The sequence below is a fragment of the Anser anser genome, assembly GCF_964211835.1.
Source record: "Anser anser genome assembly, chromosome: 2".
Taxonomy (NCBI): Eukaryota; Metazoa; Chordata; class Aves; order Anseriformes; family Anatidae; genus Anser; species Anser anser.
The window spans coordinates 97,309,421-97,330,410 of record NC_139721.1 but is presented as its reverse complement, the minus strand read 5'-3'; the positions used below and the strand labels follow the sequence as shown (position 1 = coordinate 97,330,410).

The 20,990-nt window shown below is 45.9% G+C and overlaps 1 protein-coding gene and 1 long non-coding RNA gene across 3 annotated transcripts in view; one reads left to right on the top strand and one right to left on the bottom strand.

Moving 5' to 3' along the window:
* The window catches only part of TBX20 (T-box transcription factor 20), a 50,560-nt gene extending 33,691 nt beyond the window's left edge, over positions 1-16,869 (bottom strand). For both annotated transcript variants that reach the window (XM_083822093.1, XM_083822094.1), the window contains exons 1-6: positions 16,655-16,869; positions 15,760-15,873; positions 13,565-13,700; positions 5,362-9,543; positions 3,832-4,066; positions 2,425-2,589 (exon numbers count right to left, since the gene is read on the bottom strand). In XM_083822093.1, coding sequence (XP_083678219.1) covers positions 2,425-2,589; positions 3,832-4,066; positions 5,362-5,488 — 527 coding nt within the window. In that variant the 5' untranslated portion in view covers positions 5,489-9,543; positions 13,565-13,700; positions 15,760-15,873; positions 16,655-16,869. The remainder of the gene's footprint in view (positions 1-2,424; positions 2,590-3,831; positions 4,067-5,361; positions 9,544-13,564; positions 13,701-15,759; positions 15,874-16,654) is intronic.
* Positions 16,870-17,205: 336 nt separating this feature from the next.
* On the top strand, positions 17,206-20,641 carry LOC310894805. The gene is made up of 3 exons (XR_014580185.1): positions 17,206-17,325; positions 19,583-19,648; positions 19,725-20,641. It is a non-coding gene; the product is annotated as an uncharacterized lncRNA (long non-coding RNA).
* The last annotated feature ends 349 nt before the right edge of the window (positions 20,642-20,990 follow it).

Genomic DNA, 20,990 nt, shown 5'->3' with positions numbered 1-20,990 from the left:
ATCACATAGGAATTCTATTTCCAGATAGCACTTTAGAAGATTTACAAAAGACTCTCTGAAAAGTATTTTTATTTGAGTGTTCGTTGCAACATAAACTTGTCCGAAATGTTGACAGCAGGAAGACAGGGATAAAACTGCTTTTTGCAGTGAGTTCCCTAAAGGGCTAATCTTTCAAACAGAATCACAGAATACTTTTTAATTTCGAGAAAAGTTGTCTTGGCGTTGAAAGTTATTTGTATAATAGAAAGAGCAAAGCAGCTAACGGGTTTGATCCTGCAAAGTCTTACACCCATGCAAAATGTGACTCCTGGATAATTCCACAGACGCCGTTGTGCCTATGTGGATGCCGGCAGCGATGCGCGTGGGGAGGAAGCACCTCGGTCCCACCAGCCAGGCACTAAGCATGCAGAGAAGAGAGTGTGAGCGATAACCGCACAAAGGGCTCCTGATGCTGGAGAAGGACCAAACCCCTTTCAAGATACTTGAGGAGGATCAAGGCCTCCCACCTCAAAAGAGGCATTAACACTCCAGAAGCAACACCAGTATCGCAAACACTGGTGCGCTCTACCTCTTGACAACCTTTTCTTACCAAATAATGTAAGAGGCAGAAAGTGCATATACACCTATGTAAGTGTAATTCATACAGAGAAAAAATAATCCCTGCCTGTGTCATGATCAATAGTCTTTTGGCTAAGCATCCTGAAAATGAAAGGGGATACACAGCAGAGATACACATTTGCACAGAGGGGCACTGACCCAACAGGGAACTTACAGAGCTACCACAGCACAGTGATAATTAATATTCAATTCCAATAAGGTTTGACCCCAGCTCCACAGCAGCTAGTAGGGCAGTTGCTAGTTATTTCAAAGGATCAATCTCTTGTCTTACGTTCTTGGAAATATTTCTCCACTGAATTATTCTATGCCAGGCAGTGTGTGGATCAGCAGCCTTACTAAGCGTACCCCAAAAAAGCACTTGAACAGACAAATACTAAAGGGATGACCCTGCCCCGAAACTATTTCTCTCCTTCCCTTATTTTCTCTTTTGATGCTGACTCATTTTGACTGTAATTTATAACACACCAGAACAGGATCCATCTATACTCTTTGGGGTTTGATCAGTGTCCATTATAATACTTCAAATGAAGCCCTTAGACGTCAACCACATCGCAAGACGAAGTTTTTGGCCACGAAAACAAAGCCGACATAACTCCTAGGTTGCTGTCTTTAATAACAGCTTCTATGCATGCACTTTCTGTTTACTTCCCTGAGCCGCCTTCCAGAGATCAGCAGTCAGCAAGATTTCAGTAGAGCTGTTTCTCTGAGGAAACATGCAGGATTTGGTTCCTGCAATCACACATAAAAATAAAAATAAACCATGCTGCCATTCCTTCTCTTACTTCTAATTTCTGTCTCTGTAATAAGCAAGATCTTAACCCCGGGCTAAGCCACCTGGAGCTGATCTGTGTGCCTGTGCTGAGCTCTCCGCACTCCAGAAGCCAGAGAGGCATCCACTTTATTTCCATATCTCCAGCTCTGACTCAGCAAAGCCGTGAGACATGTGCTTCGGTCTTACTGGGCTTGGGGACTTAAGTACGTATTGAAGTGCTGTGCTGAGCGTGATGAAGTGGGGGTCTGCGCTGAAGTGCCCTCCTGCCGTGCAGCCTGGTGCTGCAAGCCTCCGCTTCCCTACGCCGAAAGGAGTCAGTCATTAATGACAGCAAGGGAATGATCTGGGAAATGAGTTTTCTACAGCATTTTCTTCCTGTGTAGAAAAGGTGTTTCTGTCTAGAAAACAAGCTTAGTTGTTGGGGTTTTTCTTTTCCCCTCCCTAAGGTCTCAGAAAATTTCACGGTTCCTCAACAAAAAAACCCTCTGTGCTGTAGAACTGATCCATACCTTGCCTGTTGTATAAGAGATGACTAAAAGCAAGAATCAAATTATTGGTTACTAAACATTGGATACATTTTCCAAGAAATAATATAATTTAAGCATAAACAGTGCTGCACTATAGCATAGTATTTCTGCTTGGATTTGGGTTGCTTTAAATTATATGAGGTCAAAATGCATCAGGGAGGGCAGAACCAAGAGACAAATCAATGTGTGTGTGTTTGGTTTTCTTTTTTTTATTTTTTTTTTTGAGGCAAATTTCATTTAAAAATACATACGTACATAAAAGAGCCTTTAGCCAAATCCTGTATGCCTTTGAATATTCAGTATAAATCAAACCTCAAGCAGAGATGAGGCCCGACTCTGCAGCACAGAAATTAACCAGAGTTTTGCAATCAAATTTGTTGGACACAGACTCAAGCTCTCAGAGCACTGTTTGCAAGCAGCATGGAAAGAATAATAGCAGGTATTCCTTGAAAGAAAAAAAAAAAAGTAAAGAGAAGAAAAGAAAGACCAGCTTTAAAATCTACAAACCTTGCAGGGAGTGGAGGGTCAGCTTTTCCAGCCACTAACCAGGAAGACCTGTGGTAGGCATATCTATATCTTTTATTGTCCACAGGAACTATATCCATTAGCACAATGTACTTGGCTTCAGGATCCACTCCTGAGAAAGAAACCCTGATCGTGGGAAACATTCTCCTGAAATAAAGGCAAATCACAAAATAAATACGTGGAAGGAGAACAGAGATAAGAGGGCTTCAAAAAACTGCTACAAATAAGAGTTCTATTTAAACCACCTGGAAAAAATGAAAGCATCTATTGATTCTGCTTCAGCGTGACAGAAATCACATCCTCAGTCTCTGTAATATACACAGAAAGAGCAGCTTGAAATCAAAACGATTTCTTTGAAGCAAAAGGAAAAATGGTGAAAGTGGAAAAGGAAAGGAGAAATGTATTTTTGCCTGTTAGATATCAGCACACAAAGACTTCAAAAAACTGTTGCACCAAAGAAAAGCTGATTTTGATTTTTTTTATGAGACACATACTAGGGCTAGAGAAATCTTTCAATTAATATTCTCACTAATTTTAGATGCACCTTCTTTTAGCCAGCTCACAATATTTCTGAGAGGCATTTTCAAAACAAAGCTTTCCCTTCGGCACTTAAATTTTGACGAAATTCAGATTTCTTAAAGCATAATGTTTTGCCGTAAACCAGAACTAAGGCTAAACAACTTTAAACAGCTTTAAAAATCGAGCTTCAAACTGCCGATCTTATTCGTGGGTTTTTTTTTTTTTCGAATACTGTCGGATCCGGCTAGTTAGAAAAATCCTCAGAAAGTACTTTCGGAACAAGGAACTTCAGGGCTTACAAAACCCGACAAGCCGCCCGGCTCCTCCAGACGGCGTTTGGCTGCCGCAGCCCCAAAAAGCCTTGCTGGAGAAACCGAACGGTTTGAGCTGCCGAGAAATTTGTCTGGGAATCTTTCGCACATCTCTTGCAAACGAGAAAAGGGGGAAAGACCCGAAGGGCTTTCTCCTCCACCGCGCATTTCCCGTGTCCGCACAGCGGAGTTTTTCTCCTCGGCGCTGCTGCTGCCCGCCCCGGGCTGCGTTCCTGAAAAATCTGGGCAAACCCAAACCTCTGCCCGGGCGCCGGGAACCCCCAGTTTGCTCTCAGCTCGCCCAGGAGCCGGTTGGTCCCTGCCGAGGGGTCGGCGGCACCGCACCGCACCGCACAAAACGCCGGGCGCAGGGTCGAGCCGACCGCTTTCACCCCCCTGATCCACCACCAAAACCGGGCTTTGGGGTGCTTCGTTCTTTTTCCTGCCCCTCTCCGCCCCCGCACTATTACTATTTTAAAAAAAATAATTTCTTTTTCTCGGCTTTCCCCCCCTGCAACGCCGTTTTCGGAAAGCCGACCGGGGGCTCGCCCAGCCTTACCTCCCTGACTTGGTGATGATCATCTCGGTGCCCAGCTCGTGGAACTTGTCCCACAGCTCCTTGGTCTCCAGACTGCAGGAGATTTTGGCCATCTCCTCGCTGGGGATGATGGGTGTGGTGGGGATGAGGGGCTCGGTGCACAGGGACGAAGGGCTGCTGCTGAAATCCCCGTGGGGGTCCAGGCTGGACAGGTCGCTCAGAGGCTGGGCGCAGGAGGATTTCTCAACGAATTGCTCTGCGGGGGTCGGGGGGGAAGAGATGGAGAGGGAGGGCGTTCAGCGGGGGATGCCGACAAGGAGCTCTTTCCCACCAGCCGTTTATGGCTCGGCTGGGTCCCCTGCGACCCCGCACAGCCGCGCTCCTGATTAAAACTGGGGTGGTGATTTGGGGAGATGTCCCCCAGCCCCGCATCCATCCATCCACCCACCCCCCAGAAACCAGCTGGGAAGAGCCCGCCGCGGGGAGCCGGGCAGTACTGCAGGGAGCTGGGGGGAGGCGGCTCCGCAGACGGCCGCGCAAAAATTTAATATTTTTGCCCAAATCTCCAGTTTATAGTAGCCGAGATACAGGCACTGGTTTCGCTTGGGTTTCTAATTGAATAGCGCGGGAATTTAGTTTGGTTTTTATTTCAAAAAGTAACTAAACGAGCGTTTTCAAAAAAAAAGAGAGAGAGAGAGAAAAGAAAAGAGCAAAAGTAGCCACGTTTAACGCGAGACCGTGCAAATATGTCAAACAGGCAGACTATAATATGTCCGGCCTACACTGTCGCCTAGACGAAAGAAAAAAGTTTGCAATGCATCCCCGGAATATGCGAAGTCTATCGAGCGAGGTGGTGAGGGGGAGCGGGCACGTAGAGATTTGCTTTTCCTAACTTCCTTCAAGCCCGAAAGTGAGCTTGGGCATTGGCTCCCTGAAAAGTTGGTGCCTTTTTTTTTTTTTTGTAGTTTTCTGCGAACTCTTGGATGCGTGCAAGGACCACAAGCCGCAGAAATTGGAGGAGAGAGGAGATGCTAACTTTTTTTAAAGAGAAAATAGGAAAAAAATAGAAATAGGAAAACAGAATAGAAGCCGAATCGCTTACCCGAAAAGCGCGAGGAGTTACCGTAAAAATCCTCCAGGATGTTACAGCCTAAAAGTGCCTCCCCGAGCCTACACCGAGCAGCAAGTTTTGTGCAGCCGGGCACAGCGCCGGCGTCCCTCCTACCTGGCTTTTTAAAAGCGTGAGTTATTTGCAGTAAACGTGGGAGAGCCCTGTTTCGTAGCAGCGAGGAGGACCGCGGCTACCTTGGGGGGTTAGTGTACGAGCTGCGGGGGCTGATGAACAACCCGCGGAGCCGGTGGGTCGCTTTTCGGGCGGAGGGGGGCTTCAGCAGGGGGCAGCAGGGCTGGGGGCGCTGGGACAACGTCCCGGGGCTGCCGGAGCTTTGGGAAGGGGGGTCCGGGCTGCCGGCCGCGGGGAGGGGGCTCCCACAGGCAGGATGGGGGGCTCCGCAGCCTGCTCCCCACCTGCTCCCGGCCCCGCTCGCTCACCCAGCGGCTTGATGGTGCTCTCGGCCGGCTCCTTCTCCTTGGGGCTGCCGCTCGCCATGAGGGCTGCGATGGAGAAGGCGTTGGCCCGCGAGGAGAGCTGCGGCTTGGGGGGCGCCGTGTACTCCATGGCCCGCGGCCGGCCGGGTGGCTCCGTCGGGTCCCCTCGTGTCCCCTCGTGTCCCCTCGTCGCAGCAGCAGTGGCTCTGTGCGCCCCCGGCCCCGCTCTCCCCCGCCTTAACGCGGGGGCCGCCGAGATCCTATCGGGCGGCGGCCAATCGGCGCCGGGACACGTCAAGGGCCGCGGCCGCGGAGCTGGGGGCGGAGGAGGAGGAGGAGGAGGAGGAGGAGGAAGAAGAAGAAGAGCAGGGAGGGGAGGGGAAGGGAAGGGAAGGGAAGGGAAGGGAAGGGAAGGGAAGGGAAGGGAAGGGAAGGGAAGGGAAGGGAAGGGAAGGGAAGGGAAGGGAAGGGAAGGGAAGGGAAGGGAAGGGAAGGGAAGGCTAGGCTCTGCCCGCCTCGCCGTGGGGTGGGCAGGGGGCGGCAGGCCCCCCGGGGGGAGCCAGCCCCGCTCCCCGCTGCCAGCCCCCGCACTTGACTTTGGTTTTCCCGCACCGCAGCCCGGTGCTCCTTTAAACGCGTCCTGTAAGCATCCACCCGCAAATAACGACAGAAACCCAACAACCAAAAAAACAAACAAACAAAAAAAAAACCGGGGAATTTAACTAAAGTGCTTCGAATAAGAGGTCTGAAAAGGTTTGCCCTCTAAAACGACCCAAGAGCAGGCGAGAATTTGTCCCCAAAGTGCTCCCCCAGCTCCAAAGGGAGCAGACCTGAGGGGTTTTGGGGTACTGGGGCACGGCGGGTCTCCGCGGCTCTGGTTCCCCCAAATTCTGTCCTTAAATTGGGAGCACGGAGGAGCAGCTCCTCGGGTTCAGCCCGGGATTGCAGCTGCACTCAGCGCTCCGAAAGGAGCGAGAAGCCTGCCCGGTTCCCGGAGAAATTAGCTGGCTGTAGCGATATCCTGCAGCAAGCGGGGCACCCGTACCCATTTCATAAAAAATAACCCCCCAAAAAGAAAAAAGAAAGGCACCCTCCAGCAGCCCGGCGTCTCCCGGGCGGGGGTCGCGGGGGTCCCGTCCCTCCGGGCTGCCGAGGAAGGCACGGGAGGGTGCGCATCAGCCCGCCGGGGCGATGCCCCATTGCCCTTGGGTTCTCCCACTAACCCGCAGCCAAGCACCCGACAAAGAAACGCCAGAAGTCTGCCTTTCCCCCCCTCCTGGGACAGGGCCGGCCGGGGGGCTGGCGGGTCCCCGCTTGGACCCTACAAGTAAAACCCGCGGGGGGGCTTCGTTTTGTTTTATTTTAAACGAGGGCCATCCACGAGGGAGAGAAAGCGGCTATTTTTCCTCGGGCAAGCTTTCCCTCTGCCCCACGAGAACTTTAATTTTCTTGCTTTTGCCCTCGCTCCGCCTCCGATAGGGAAATGAGCCTGGTCGGGACGTGCAGAACATACCCCCGACCCCCGACCCCCTCCCGTGGGCAGCCCAAGGGGCTCGGCTCCGGCACCCCCCTCCCGGCCAGGGACGATCAGGGACACGCGGGGATCCGGGGTCGCGAGGGGGTCGAGGTACAAGCCCTCTGCGAACCCCATTAATTGAGGTGCTGCTTGGCCCTAATTGCGGAAGCTGCTTTTCTCCGCAGCAAATGCAGGTGTTTGGCAGCTTGGCACGGCAGAGCCATTTCGCTGCCCCTCGCCCTCTGTTGCGTCCCGTCTCTTGGAAGCACTTTTTTTTTCCTTTTTTCCCCCTCCTTTGCGTTTGTTCTGGAAAAGCAAACAAACAAACAAAACAAAACAAAAAAAGCCCCAAAGCAACGCCAAAACAGCGGGAGGTCACTGCACACCTCTCTGCGCCCGCCTAGTGAGGGGTTTTCACCAGGGCGAGATCTTGCTTCCACCGGCGGGTTTTGGGGAGCCCCCCCCCCCCCCCCCCGAAAGGTCTCCCTCATCCCTGGAAAGCAAAAGCGGCAACCTCAGCCCGTCGGTACGATTAGCACCGCTTCCTCCCGGCCCTTTCCCTTCTCCCTTCCCAAAATCCCGGCGAGAAGGAGCCACGGGGAGCAGAAATCCGCACGCACCCGCCCGGCACCGCTTCAGGCAGTTCCTGCTTATTGATGCTTGGGTTTCCTTTTTCCTTTTCCCTTTTTTCTTTTTCTTTTCCTCTTTTTTCTTTTTTTTTTTTCTTTTTCTTTTTCCCTTTTCATTTCCATGCAAACAGCTCGTTCCGGGTAAAAAAACGCGGTTTATTCCCTCGGCCACCGTCGCAAGAGCGCGATCTCTGCGGGACCGCCCGGCTCAGCGGCACTGGCAGCTCCCGGCTCACCCTCTGCCTCCTCCTTCGCCCCCCGAGCGTGCTGCATGCGGGGCTCCCCCCGCAGGACTCGCCCCGGCTCTTCTCCCCCTGGCCCCGCAGCAAGCCCTTTGCCAGCGCCGCTTCTCGCCATGCCCCCAACGAAAGAAGCCGCGGATGCCCAGGTAACCGCGATCCCATCTCAGGGCAAAAACATCCCAATGTCACCCGCCCCGAGAAGGGGGCTTACCGGAGCAAAATGCCAGGCATTTTAAGCCCATTAGGTATCTCCCAGATGCAAATCCGCCGGCGGAAAGAGAAAGGCTCTATTAAGACCCGAGGGCTCACAATTAGATTATAGTCCAATTGCCAGCGGATAATGTGCTAAAAGCTTTCCCACTTAGTGTAACTCCTCGCTGAAAATTATTCACACTTTGCGGGCTGCTGCTCTCCGGAGGGGGAGACGGCTTTGTCCTCGGAGAGCGCGACCGGCCGGGCGGAGCGGCACACGGACACGCGTATACACAGACACACGGGGTCCCCCGGCCAGGGGGATCACCAAACGCCCCTAAACCCCAAGCAGCAGCCATAAAGCAAACCCGATTCCCCTGCAAGCTTACCGACGCTGCGACCGCAGGCACACGCGTGGGAGCCGGGCTCCGTGACACTTTCACGCCCTTCCCCTGCCGCTCCACATCCCCTGAAAACCTGCTGTGGGCTTCCCCTATAAGCCTGGCCCTCGCTGAGAGCATGACATTTCCACGCAGACGAAAGCAAGGCAGATTTGGGTCCGGGTTGGAACAGCCCCCAGAAGCCGACTCGGGTGCTGCGGGACCACGCAGCCGCCGGGAAAGCGGGGAAAATCGGATTGAAACCCGTTTTCCCGGCCTGAGAGGACCCGAGGAAATTGTTCCTCCCACCCCGGCAGGGGTACCCCGCCGGCTGGACACCGCCTTGAGCTCCGCCGCAGGGCTGAGCCCAAAGGCTGGCGGTGGAGGGATGGAGAGGCTCGGAGAAGCTCCTTTACGCGCCTTGAACATAAAAATAACAAAATACGAAATCAGAGTGCAACGTTTTCTCTTTCCAGCCCAGATACTTCACAGCAGGGGAGCGGATTTCGGTGGTTTGCAAAAGGATGCTCACATGATTTCTGTGCACGAAAAGCCTTTTCAATGTCTTTACACGAAAAGCGTTTCACGATGCTCTTCACAATCTCAAAACGCTTACTTAGCGGATGGGAGTATTATTCAGGATACAAAATGCGTGTGCACAGGTAGATGCAGCTAGAGGCACAGGCGTGCAGCCCCCCAGACTTGAACTTGCCTGCCGATGCTTTCCTCAGCTGCTTTCCACCCAGTGCTGCAAGCAGCCCGCCTTCTGCCACAGCCCGAGTTCACCGTAAGCTGAAACCAGCGCTTCGGGCCAAAATCTTACTGGAAGACAGGACTTTTGGGTTAAGTGTGCATCTTAAAGACGTTAAACTGTACGTCAGTGATGTGGAAGCTGTTTGCTGGGGCTTCTGAAAATCTCTCCTAGCTCGTGAAGTTTCACTGAAGCTACCATATCCTGACCGATGTATGTACATCTGTTTGTCTGTCCCAGAGAGAGGACTGAGCTCGTTGCCGACTCTCTGCTAGGAGATGGAAAAGCAGCTCCCGGCAGCCTGGAAGGCTGCGAGGGTTCCCTCTCCTCCGACCAGCTCCTGGGGCCTTTCAGAAACCGAGCTTCTGCAGGCACCTGGAGAACAGCCCCGCAACCCTTCACTGCTTGAAGCAAACCTCTGGCTACTGAGCAATGTGACTGCACACCAGGACTGCTCGGAAATCGTACTCCAGCTCTTGGAAAAAATAATATATATATATATGTATATATACATATACACAAACACACACATATATCTTATGGTAACAGATTTTTTGCAAAACTTTTCATTCCATTTTCTTTCCCGCTATCTTATTTTTTTTCACATTTCATATTTAATTTTCAATTTCAGAATTATTTAATAAATCAGCATATTTATAACCTTCCTATATAATTGGAATATAAAGGTCTTTTTTTTACACTTTTTTTTTTGTGAAAACTGCACATTTACAAGAAGTTAATAATATATTGCCAATTAGAATTCTTTAGAGCAAATTCAGCTAAATAAAGTTTCAAGGAGCCTACTTTTTTTGGTTTAAAAAAATCAGACTGCACAGCAATCGATCTTAAGATGATCACATGCACATTAAGAGAACTGGTAATTTTTTTTCCCTTGACTATTGCAGGCCTTGGACTGGTAGAAGAATTTCAGGGTTGCCTGTAACGGCGATATGAAAACAGGAATAGCGGGAAGCGTGGGGAAGGATAAAAACCTCAAGGACTAAGAAAAACATTTTCTGGCAAATGTTAAGGCAAACTTTTTTTCTCTTCTTCTTTTCTTCTAAATAGAAGTGTCTCTGATTTTGGGTCTCTAGCTTGAGATGTCTTGGGTGCTACTTACTTCATCTAGATTTATAGCTCCTTGACACTTCTTTTGTTGTGTCCAAAGTTTTGTCCCAAAATATCTAAAGCTAAGAACCTAAAATTAGAGAGTGCCTTTGAAACTGCTGACCTCTGCATATTTCCCCTCTCTGAATATACAGCAGCAGGAATACGCCCAAAGACAACGAGTTTTGCTTTGAGGGCTGGCCGTAGAAAGAATTAAAAAAAGACTATCAGCCATTTTCCAAAAAAACCTCACTAGCATAAGCTTTTCAGTTTTTGCCCAGTGAGGCATGCTTATTTTGTGCTGGTAAAGGTAAAAGAAAATATTGGTTTCCAAAGAATAAAGAGTGAGAAAACAAGGAGATGACTGGATAATACAGAAGATTTCGTTTTTGGCCTGGTGAACTCAGAAAGCGAGAAGAAGCGTTGTGATTTCCAAATCTCGCAGATCATATTAAGCATGTTGTGATGAAGCACGTTGCACGGGCTGGGAGCAGCACTGCTGTCACCAAGGAATGGCTCCAGAAGCCTTCTGCTGTCTGAAGTGCTGCTGTGATGGTCGCAAAAACCCAACGCACAGAGATAGGGCTGCGGTGCCAGGCCGATGAGGCACAGCAGGCAGGATGGCCAGATATTTCTGGCTTCTTACCACACTGTAAGGACACAGGGAAAAGCATTCCCACACCACAGCACAGTGAAAGGCATCGTTTTTGCTTATTTTAGCAGTATGGGGAACAGGATTGGGGTGTTCTGGCACTAAAATGATATATATATATTTTAAGCGTACAGTGCTAAGGCCCGCGATTTTGAAAGTATTTAGGATTAGGGCTTGAAAAACATATTTCAGTACCCATAACACACTGCTGATTTATCTGGCAATGGCTAAGCTTCTAGGGGGAAACTGGGCTTATTTGAAATAACTTGGTCGTAAATAATGTTGGGGGAAAGCAATTCACAAGTTTGTGTAATTCTCAGCGTAAGCTTTGCTGGAAGCTTGGCACCAAAACTGTTTTCATTTCATTGGTGTGAAGACAAGTGTACAAGCTGAGCACTTCCTGCCCTGTCCGCACAGGTCTGGAGAACAATCCAGCTTGGTTCCATTACTTATATCAAAGCAAGGAAACCAATCAACCTGTAATTTGTACCATAAAACATTCCTAAAAAACAGGTAGGTCCCCATCAACTTGCAGACAATCAGAGGTGAAAATCTGCCCCTGCTAAAGTGAACAATTCCTTTAGTGTGGATAAGAGAAGAGTATGAACCATTACTTCAATTCAACTTCACCAAGCCTGCCAGGGATTTTTATGCAGGTTTTTAGGGCTTAACTTGTTGACTGTAGTACTGTATTTGTGGTCTACATGAAACCTTTTAGCAAGAACAATCATGGCAATGAAAATCCGACTTCTGGGTGACCCAGAAACTAACACAACATTTTGCTATGACTGACATGAGATTATGATGGTTCATATATAATATAGATGAATGTGTTTTTTTTTTTTACTAAGGAAGAATATTTATAGCTTTCTAGTGCCTGAATTTGTTAGTTTAAAATATGTCTAAAGAAGAGTAAATAAGGAGGTGTTAGCCTCAAGCCTTCTTACAGAATACAAAGTTGAGTTGTGTTTTTTTTCTGAGATACTAGAAAGATTTGCAAAAGTTGACAAGTTCCTGACTGGTGTTACATTCATATAAAACACGAATGAAGCAAATGTAATTCAACGGATAGAATAATAGCTTGCTGTACATCCTAAGTAAATAACCAATAAATATAACCATAGAATATAGAAGAGAATGCATATTGGATATTTTAGGGATAAAAAACACTAGGAAGTAAAAAGGTGTGAAAACAGCCCCCTTCCAGGAAGAAAAAAAAAAAAAGAGAGACCACTTCTTATAAACCACAGGTATTAGTAAAATCACAGTTTTAGACATATTTTGATGACAGTGTTGCACAGGGATTGCACTATATTAGCAGCCCGATGTTCTCTTTTGGGCCACCATTAGGAGGATACCTGGGAAGCTTTTTGAGAACTGCAGAGCAGAAGGAACCATCAGGGGACAAGAACCACGTCACTGAGCTCCCACTGCTCACCTACACCTGCCTCCATGCAGACTCCAAGCTTTTCTGTGCTTGTATAATTACCCACACAGTCAAATCCCACCACAACATAGCTGATGCTCAGTAGTAGCCAGAGCAGCCCTGACTCTGTTGATTAGCTTCCCTGCCTGTCAGACAAGAGAGCACAGAGTACGATTTCACCCCTACCCACTGCTAAAATCTGCTCTAAACCTAGCCCAGTGAATTCCTACTTTGACTCCACAGTATCCTCTTAAATTTAGCGTTAGGTACATGATTTTTTTTTTCCTCTCCTCTTGAAGAGATATTTTTTTGAGGAAGAGAATAATGAAAACCAGCCCAAAGCCATGCATTGTAATGCCAGCTGCATGTGGAAATCAAAATAAGAAAAAAATAAAAAATGATCAAGCAATAGATCTCTTATTAATTGAAACATTTCCCAGTAGTGGTAATCTTTTTTTTTTTTTTAAATAAATTGGAATAATATATTTCAAGTAAAAAATGTGTTTTATGTTGTCAATTTTCAGCAAGTTAAGGATGTGACCAAAAGCTAAGGTCTAGCAAATTGTGAAATGAGTGTTGTTTAAAAGCCCACGGCATAGCCTCTTCTTATACACAAAGGTCCATATTCCTCTTTCTTTTAAAGAAGTTCTTTAGCAAGTATAGAGAACAGAACTTTGTCTTACATCTTTCAATTTTAAAGGCAGCTGCCAAAGCACAGTGCAAGAAACAGTGCCTTAATATTTTTTTCTTTCTAGAACCAGGAATGCTATAGGTGCATGTACTTTCTAAGACAACCCTGGTCTCTCAGGTTTGAAACACTTAGATGTAAATGATCCTATGGAAAGCACTGTTTATATTGTACACAAAATACTAAAAACTGTTCACCATGATTAGCATGGATAACCTAAAAAGGCCCAGAATAAATGAGACTTGAGAAGAAAATTCCCTTCAGCCTACGAGAATAAATTATGAGGATTTACTAAGCAGAGAGTAAAACCGAGGCTGGCACTGAAAGGAAGATAACAGAGTGGGGGAAAGCCTGAGCTTAATTTAGTGAGTATTTTGAAACAGGTATTTCATATCAAAAAGGGAAAAACAAGGTTAATCCTAGATAAAAAAAAAAAAAAAAGAAAGAAAGAAAGAAAAAGAAAAAAAAGGCATACCTGGCACTTCATAACGAAAAGAAAATTAAGACCAAAAGACTGAGAGCAAGGAGATTTGGCGCTAAGTCCCAGGGCTTGAACTACTTGCTGGGAGAACAAAGTGGTTTAAGCACAGTTAACTTTTACAGCCATCATAACAGTTTCATACCTCAGGTGATGTTTCCATCCTTCTTTGGCAGTGCTGTGTTCACTCTCGATCAGTGTGAGATGGTAACCAGAACAGAAGAGTGGGATTTAGCAGTCTTCAGCTCTAGCCCAGGTTTGCAATGGCTCCCGTGCTTTGCCTGTTGCCAAAAATGCACGCGATGCCAACAGCCTGCTGTATAAGGGGCTCTGGAGCCCGCTGATTAAAAGCGCCATACAGAGAGCTGGTATTAGTGGTGCTTATAAAACAGGGCATTCAGAAGACAGCTTGATTTGTAGGCTGTCTGAGCTTTCACAAAGAAGATAGAGTCTATTCTTAAAGCTGGTGTTGGTGCTCCCTAAAAGCTGATGACACTATCGTATTCAATTAGGTCAGATTTAAGAGAGCTTTTTAAATATTTTTGTTATCAAAGCAGCCAATATTTGAACCCTTTCTTAAGTTCATTTTACAAGGTACCGAGCCTTTTGCACTGATGTGTTTCTAAGGACTGGGAAGTGCAGTTATACTTTTAACGTGCACTCAAGTTCTCAGCAAAAGAAAGGCCACATGAAATCTGTCGCTTAATATTTCCAACCTGCATGGCATCCTTTTCTTCAATTTGACAGGGTAGATTATGCCCACAAATAAACATTCCCAATAGTATATTTGGGCTCTTACCACTTGGCATCTGTCAAACAGCTTGCCATCAGCTTTCTAAAATTGACAGTTCCAGTAGATTTCTGCTAAATGTTGAAAAATAGTTTTTCTGACCTCATCTCTATTGAAGATTCAGACACCAGCTGAGGCAGCTGTCCAGTTTGCAGTATGATATAAGAGAAGAGGAATTAACCAAACAACAATTGAATTTGGAAATGTCTTTAGAGAAGCCACTGACTGCTGCAGGAAAGGGAGTATTACTTAGTTCTGCTGTCACTAAAATGGATGACACGTGCTAATCTACAGTGACTGATTCGTCTCTAATGTGCGACCTCAGCACTGGAAGACTGAATGGGTACAGACTGCAGTCACAAGCACAGCACAATGGTCACCGGTATTTTGCTGCTCTCCTGCACTATCAGCTGAATTTATACAGCTTTGAATAACATGTAGCCTTGGTTTTTCTTTTCTGTAGACTGTGCCCTTTTGCCAGCAAATTTGTGTCTGTTGTGGGTTGGTGCTTTCAATACCGATGATGGTGGAGTTACAGGTGGAATTTACCTGTCCCACTGATAACAGAGTAGATGCCAGTGATGGGGGCTGGAGAAGCAGACACTGCCAGGCAGGATTTCTTCTGTATGCCTCTTTCTTTTGTTTTTATTTTTATTATTTATTCTGTTGGCAAGACTGTGTGTTGTTAAAGCTGCACCATGCTGAATGCTGGAAAACCAATTGTCATGGGAATGAGAGAGCTTTGACAGCAAATCGAGAATCAAAAAGACACAAACTGTAAGTCCTTCTGAAGCATAACTGAGAACTACTTGGGCTACAGGGATAGTGAAGAGAGGTCATACATGAAGCAAAAGAAGGGAAGGGTTAGCCCTTTTAAAAGCCATCTTTTTCTTGTATTTCTCTAAACAAAACAATCCTCATTTTATTCAAGATGACTGGCTAAGTCATCTGAGTGCTATCTCACAGCCATCACTGGAAGCCTACAGCCTTTGACATCTGTAACCCACTTTAGTTCTCACTTTCCTCTTTACATTTATTTTTCTTTCATTTTATAAGAGCAAAACAATTTCTGCTGTGGAAAGCCAGGTCCCTCTCAGAGCACACAAGCTTTGGGATAAGACTGAAACATCACCATTTTCAGTCCCCAGAGGAGTTAACAAGCAATGATCATCCTGCACTGCTGTGCCTCTGGCATGTCACCGTGTTAGTTTCTCAAGCAGCTGTTTAGCTGGAGCTTTGCTAACACCCCGAGTTACTGGTGAACTTAGCTCAGCCATCCGCAGGAAACATGCCATACATGACCTAGCAAAGACAGGGTCATTTCAGCAGTTAACCATATTCCTTGGCCTGAGTTCTTGGTATCTTAAAATAACCCCTCCTCAGAGCTATAAATCAAGTGGGAAGGATTGCAACAAATGCTTTTGCAGCCAAAGTGGGCTCTACTAATAAGCTGTCCATAACTCAGTCACATTTTCTCCATTGACTCGTACGGCTGACACCAGAAGCTGTGGTCATTCCCTAGTCTGTTTACCTCGGTTCTCACAACTCACCCGTCACTTTTATCCCTGAGCCTCTGTTTGTTAACAGGTAGCAGGGACATGGAGCTTTTGTATTATTGTCTGGTGAAGAGGAGGCAGCCATGACGAAGCACTGGTACTTTGAATCTGCCGGGGGGAGGAGGAGACATAAGAGACATAACAGAACCGATAAAACTTGAGGACACTGATGCAGGCTTTTCCTGTGAAAGGAAAGACTTCATAGCTGGCTCTGCATATGGAACCCAGATTTTACAAAAGCTGGGTTCCCTTCTTAAGAAGAAAGACAGAAAACAGACTTACTATCTGTTCAACAGACTTTATATTAGTGTGCCACACGGATACCAAAGAACTTTAGACATGTCTAGGCGTGGTCCTGTTTGAAGGGTTATGGTGAACCTCCTAACAGGCCTGTGTAGTCATCCAAGTGCCAGGGACTGGAAGAGCTTTAAACCATCACATATATATGTATATATATAATGCATATGAACTATTATATGAGATTATAGCACATGCAACACAATTAAAGTTAATTCTACCCCCTCTGGTATAATCTGAATTTACCTTTTTATTATTATTATTAGAAGAAAAATGAAAAAGAAAAACCAGGAGATTATGACGGATGAAACAACTGCATAAACCCTTGTAATTAAAGCAAAGAAGACCATGCGAGGTCCACAAAACTCTCTGTGTTGAGAAATTAGCCTCACTTCCTGGGCTCAAGGAACAAGCTCACTAACACATCCAACTCATGCTGGGTTTACTGAGGACCAGGGCATTACTCTATAACACAACAAAACAAGCAGTATGTTCAAATTTAGGTACAATTCCTCAAGAGCATGTCCTGAAGGGGGCATCAAAAAGAGATACACTGCCTAAGTAGCAGAATCTATGAAGGCTGGTCACTTACCAGTTTATATGTTGTGATGAGAGTTCTCTACATTGATGATTAACTAATACAAAAGAGAACAAAGTCGTGCTGCAATTTTTCCATCAAGGAAGGCATAGAGTCTCTACCTCCTATATTAGGCTGCCTACATTCACAAAATCTGTATACATTTAATTTTGTTAACATCCTGTCTTTATTTATAAACTTAATTGGAATCACCCTTTCTTCCCGCCTCCCCTCCCCCTCCCCCCCCCCAGAGGAGGGACAGACAGAATTGTTTCAGCCTTGTTTCCTTAGGAAACCAGTTTTAAAAAACAGGCAATAAACATATTTCCCTAATGGTAATATCAATACCAAGCATATCTGTTTTGTGTTATATAAACAAATATAGTGCTTCAGGGTCAAAACCTCTGGGAGAGACGTTAAGATGTCTTGCAAACAGCCCATGTCTTGCAAACAGCCCATGTGTTCAGTACTGAAGATGATGAACCTGCAGGTGACTCATTAGGCTAGACCTCCCCAAATAAAAGAGAGACCAAAAGCAAATTACAGCATCCATGTCAGGTGAATGTAGAAAGGAGCAAAAAAGCAAAAGACCCTTTGGGCAGGCCAAGTGTAGAAATTCTGACTGCTCTTTCCTCATTGTTTCATACTCTGTGCTTCTGGGGAGGAAAAGAAACAGCATTAATAAGGTAAGAGCACAATACTCTAAGAACTTTCCCTGCTTTTCGCAGCTTGACCAGCATCTGGTTAAAAAAAAAAAAAAAAAAGATAATGAAATACTGTAGATGTGGGAATATTTTGCCCTTGGCAGCAATGAAGAAACCCATATAACTTATCTAATATGTCAGCAGATTGTTAGCATCAGACGTGACCCCAGTTGGGTGGGTATTGCATCTATGCAGAAGTATAACGGTACTGAGAGGAACGTAATGAGAACCAGGCTGAGCTACAGCATGGCTCACATGGAGAAAGGCTTTCTTTGCAGTCACTGCTATGTGTCAAGGAAGTGGAGCCTTTTGTGAGTCAGCAGCAGCAGCATCACTAGTGCTCCCTCAGAGGGACACTGACGAAATGGCTAACAGACCTGAACCAGAGCTGCAAAGGCTGAAAATACACTATTGTATCATCTGAAAACTTCCCATATGAGTGATGGGGAGGCTTTGCTTGCTTTCTGTTTTCATAGGAGGTTTTAGAGCATTTGGGAACCAAATCTGCTGTTTCTTTTTCTCCTCAGAGAAGTCCTCAGAGCTTTGTGAAACAGCAAATGCTGTAATACACTGGGGGGGGGGGGGGGGCGTGTTGGGAAGAAGCAGAAAAGCAAATATGGCTTGGGACAACCAGTCTGTTAATTGAAGTATTACCTGCAGGGCTGGGAGAACTGTAGGAAAAGCACCAGGGAACCAGATATGAGTTCATCATCAGATGACACACATCTTTGACGTGTAACATACTACTGTCCCACTGTTCTCTTTCCCTGTGCTTCTGTTCTTGTCCATGGCTAACTACTTGAAAGATTTTGCTCTGTAGCCATTTCTCTACATTTGTGCGCTAATGGCAGTAGATTTTAGCAGACGGTGTCCATCAGTGTCAGTAGTAGCCCTGTGCCCAATCCTGTGCAGTCCATTGCATTGCTAAAGCACTAGCTGATAGAAAATGCAAGAAGAGGTGATTAGAGCTTCAGGTTGAATAGACATTTAGTACTGCACATACTCTGACCACATTTCAACTGACATCTTCAACCAGCTCAGGAAGGCAAGAAAGTGCATTGGGCCAACAGTAAAAATCTGGGGGCAATGTTTGCACAATTCTTGTTTTAATGACTCATTAATACAGATCCAGAGAGATGATGCTGGTATTAGCCAGCTCACTCCACTGAACGCTGCTGGAAGCAAATGTAAGCTTTATGGTTGAGCAATAGTATTAGGTAAGTATTCATGTAACAAGGGCAGCAGGGTAAATACCACTCATGAGCCATGAATATTAGCCTGAGGAAAAAATCATATAACATATCTTCCTACCACTTGTACAAATATTCCCCTCCCCACCCCCCCTTTTAAATACAACTAGATTCTTCCCTGGGTCTGCGTAAAACAGAAATATATATGTCACTGGGACTAGCTGATGCAAAAGGTGATGGCTGTTTGGTTGAGTATACACAAATTTTGAATAATACTATGCCTGCTAGAAAGCAGCCATGCAGGAATAGGAAGGGAGGCCCAAGGAGTTCATAAGAAGGACTTGGGGTTTCCCAGCATCCCCAGAATACAGTGAAATTCAGCTGAGTTTGGACCACATAGCTGGCCATTGAAATCTCAAGTAGCTACCAAGTCTCTTCCTCGAGAAAGATCTACAGGGAAATGTTTTGTTTGTTTGTAAAAAGCATTTCCCCATGCTATGCAGGTAAGCTGCAAAAGCCAGAGGACAAGGCTGGTAGCCTGTAAGAACATACCATGCCAAGGACAAGGGAAGACAGCAAAAAGGGACTAGCAAAACAGACACTTTATCCCACAGCACTCTTCAGAGAAAGTGTGCCACCAAGTGTATATCACAATGCAAGCTGCTAAAGTCACCATCTTATTTCAGTTAATTAATACACGGAGAATCTGCATAAACGAAGAAGAGAGTGCTCATCTAAGTACTAGAGAGACGCAGCTTCATTGCCAAGCTTGTGGTATTGCATCCATATCACTCAGAATATTGGAGAAATCATTTTTCCTCCCCCTGTCTGGTATGTAAGAAACAAGAGCTCAATCACACAGTCATTTCCTGTGCGTTTCTGCTTAGGTGCAGTATCGCTGCTTGCGAGCACAGGCTTAGCTCTAGCTGCTGTTGCCAATGCTTCTGCACTAATTGTGATAACAATAAATAACGATGAAAAGGCTTTTTGTACCACTTTTCAGTGGTATAATTCAAGTGCTTTGAAAATAAGGAAAATTATTGTCGTAGGTAGATAGGAGAGGAAAAACTACACAACCCAGTTCCAGCTTTGTCTCCCAGAAGGCGAATGCTGTGGTAAGAAGTGTACTCACCTCTCCCAAGGCTCAGCCCAGTGCTGCATCACTCAGAAAACATCTATGCTCCTTTTCAGCGTACAACCAAAGGAGCTACCTGAACACAGATGCTTAGGCCGGCAGAGGCATTATCCTGCTGTGCCAGGAATCCACATCTGAAGAGACAGCTGTGGGTCTCCTCCTGGAAACAAACAGTATGAGGTACCTCACAGAAGCAAAGCTCTTCTGATGGCTGTTTGGCAGCCCTTACAGAAGGAACAGAGTTCATCTGATGGGACAGTTATGACAGAGAAACCAAGGCATACTGCATTTTGGCTACAACAACAATAAATCCAGGCTAGGATCTGTAATGAAACCAGTGCTGCAGGACTTCCTGCAACATGTCACCATCATGAAGAGCCAGCAGACACACTATTGCAGCAGTGGAAGTGGTTTTTTGTTTGCTGCATTTTATTCCTCTACTTATTATATGCATGCAGACCCTAGGCAGATGGTGTTTTTCCTCTAGATGGGCAGTTTATTCCTTTTTAACTCACAAGGAAAAACAAACACATGCACACCAAATACAAAAACAATCAAAAAACACTCATACCAGCCTAAAACATACTTCATGTTTGAGAAAAAAATAAAAATTTGAATTCCATTCATGGCACATATTTTGCAGCTCATGTCAGAAAAGTTCCAGTGCGTGTTTAAAGTTTACTACTCCAGCAAACAAAGCTTCAACAAAAACACATTGAAAGATGATCTGAATTCTTGGCTCAAACTCCTAATTCAGTTTGAGTTTAACTAGTAAAACATATACTTTTCATTCATTTATCTTGCTTTTTCTTTCTGTTCCTGTGTGGACAAGCCATTAGACTTCAAGAGCTTTGGTCTTTTACATTCACAGGCTGAATACACCAGGGTAGTAACTTCAGCTGAACCTGTTAGCCACTATCCAGATACTACGGCAAAATTATCAGTAGTCAATGTTTAATGTATTTTGTCTTGCAGACTGCAGGAGAAAAATACATTTTTTTGGTTCATAAAAAAAATTTTAAAAAATGTCAGACACATGGATTCTCTCAACCAGCACAATTCTCTGGGATTAGGAGACTGTCACTCAGCTTTCAACTCTAATTTTCCCTTTTGCTCATTTTTCCATCTAAACAAGTAGCGTTATTAAATCGAGAAGATTAGCAACAAGATCAATGGCATTTTTGAATGTGTTTTGCAAGGGAATAAATGTCCTGCAATCACTTGCAAAGCAAGTGTTTATAAATAGTCTGCAACTGTGGATACACACATGAAACTAAACATTGCAGCCTCCCATTGCTTAAACGAGCCCCTCAGACAGGGCT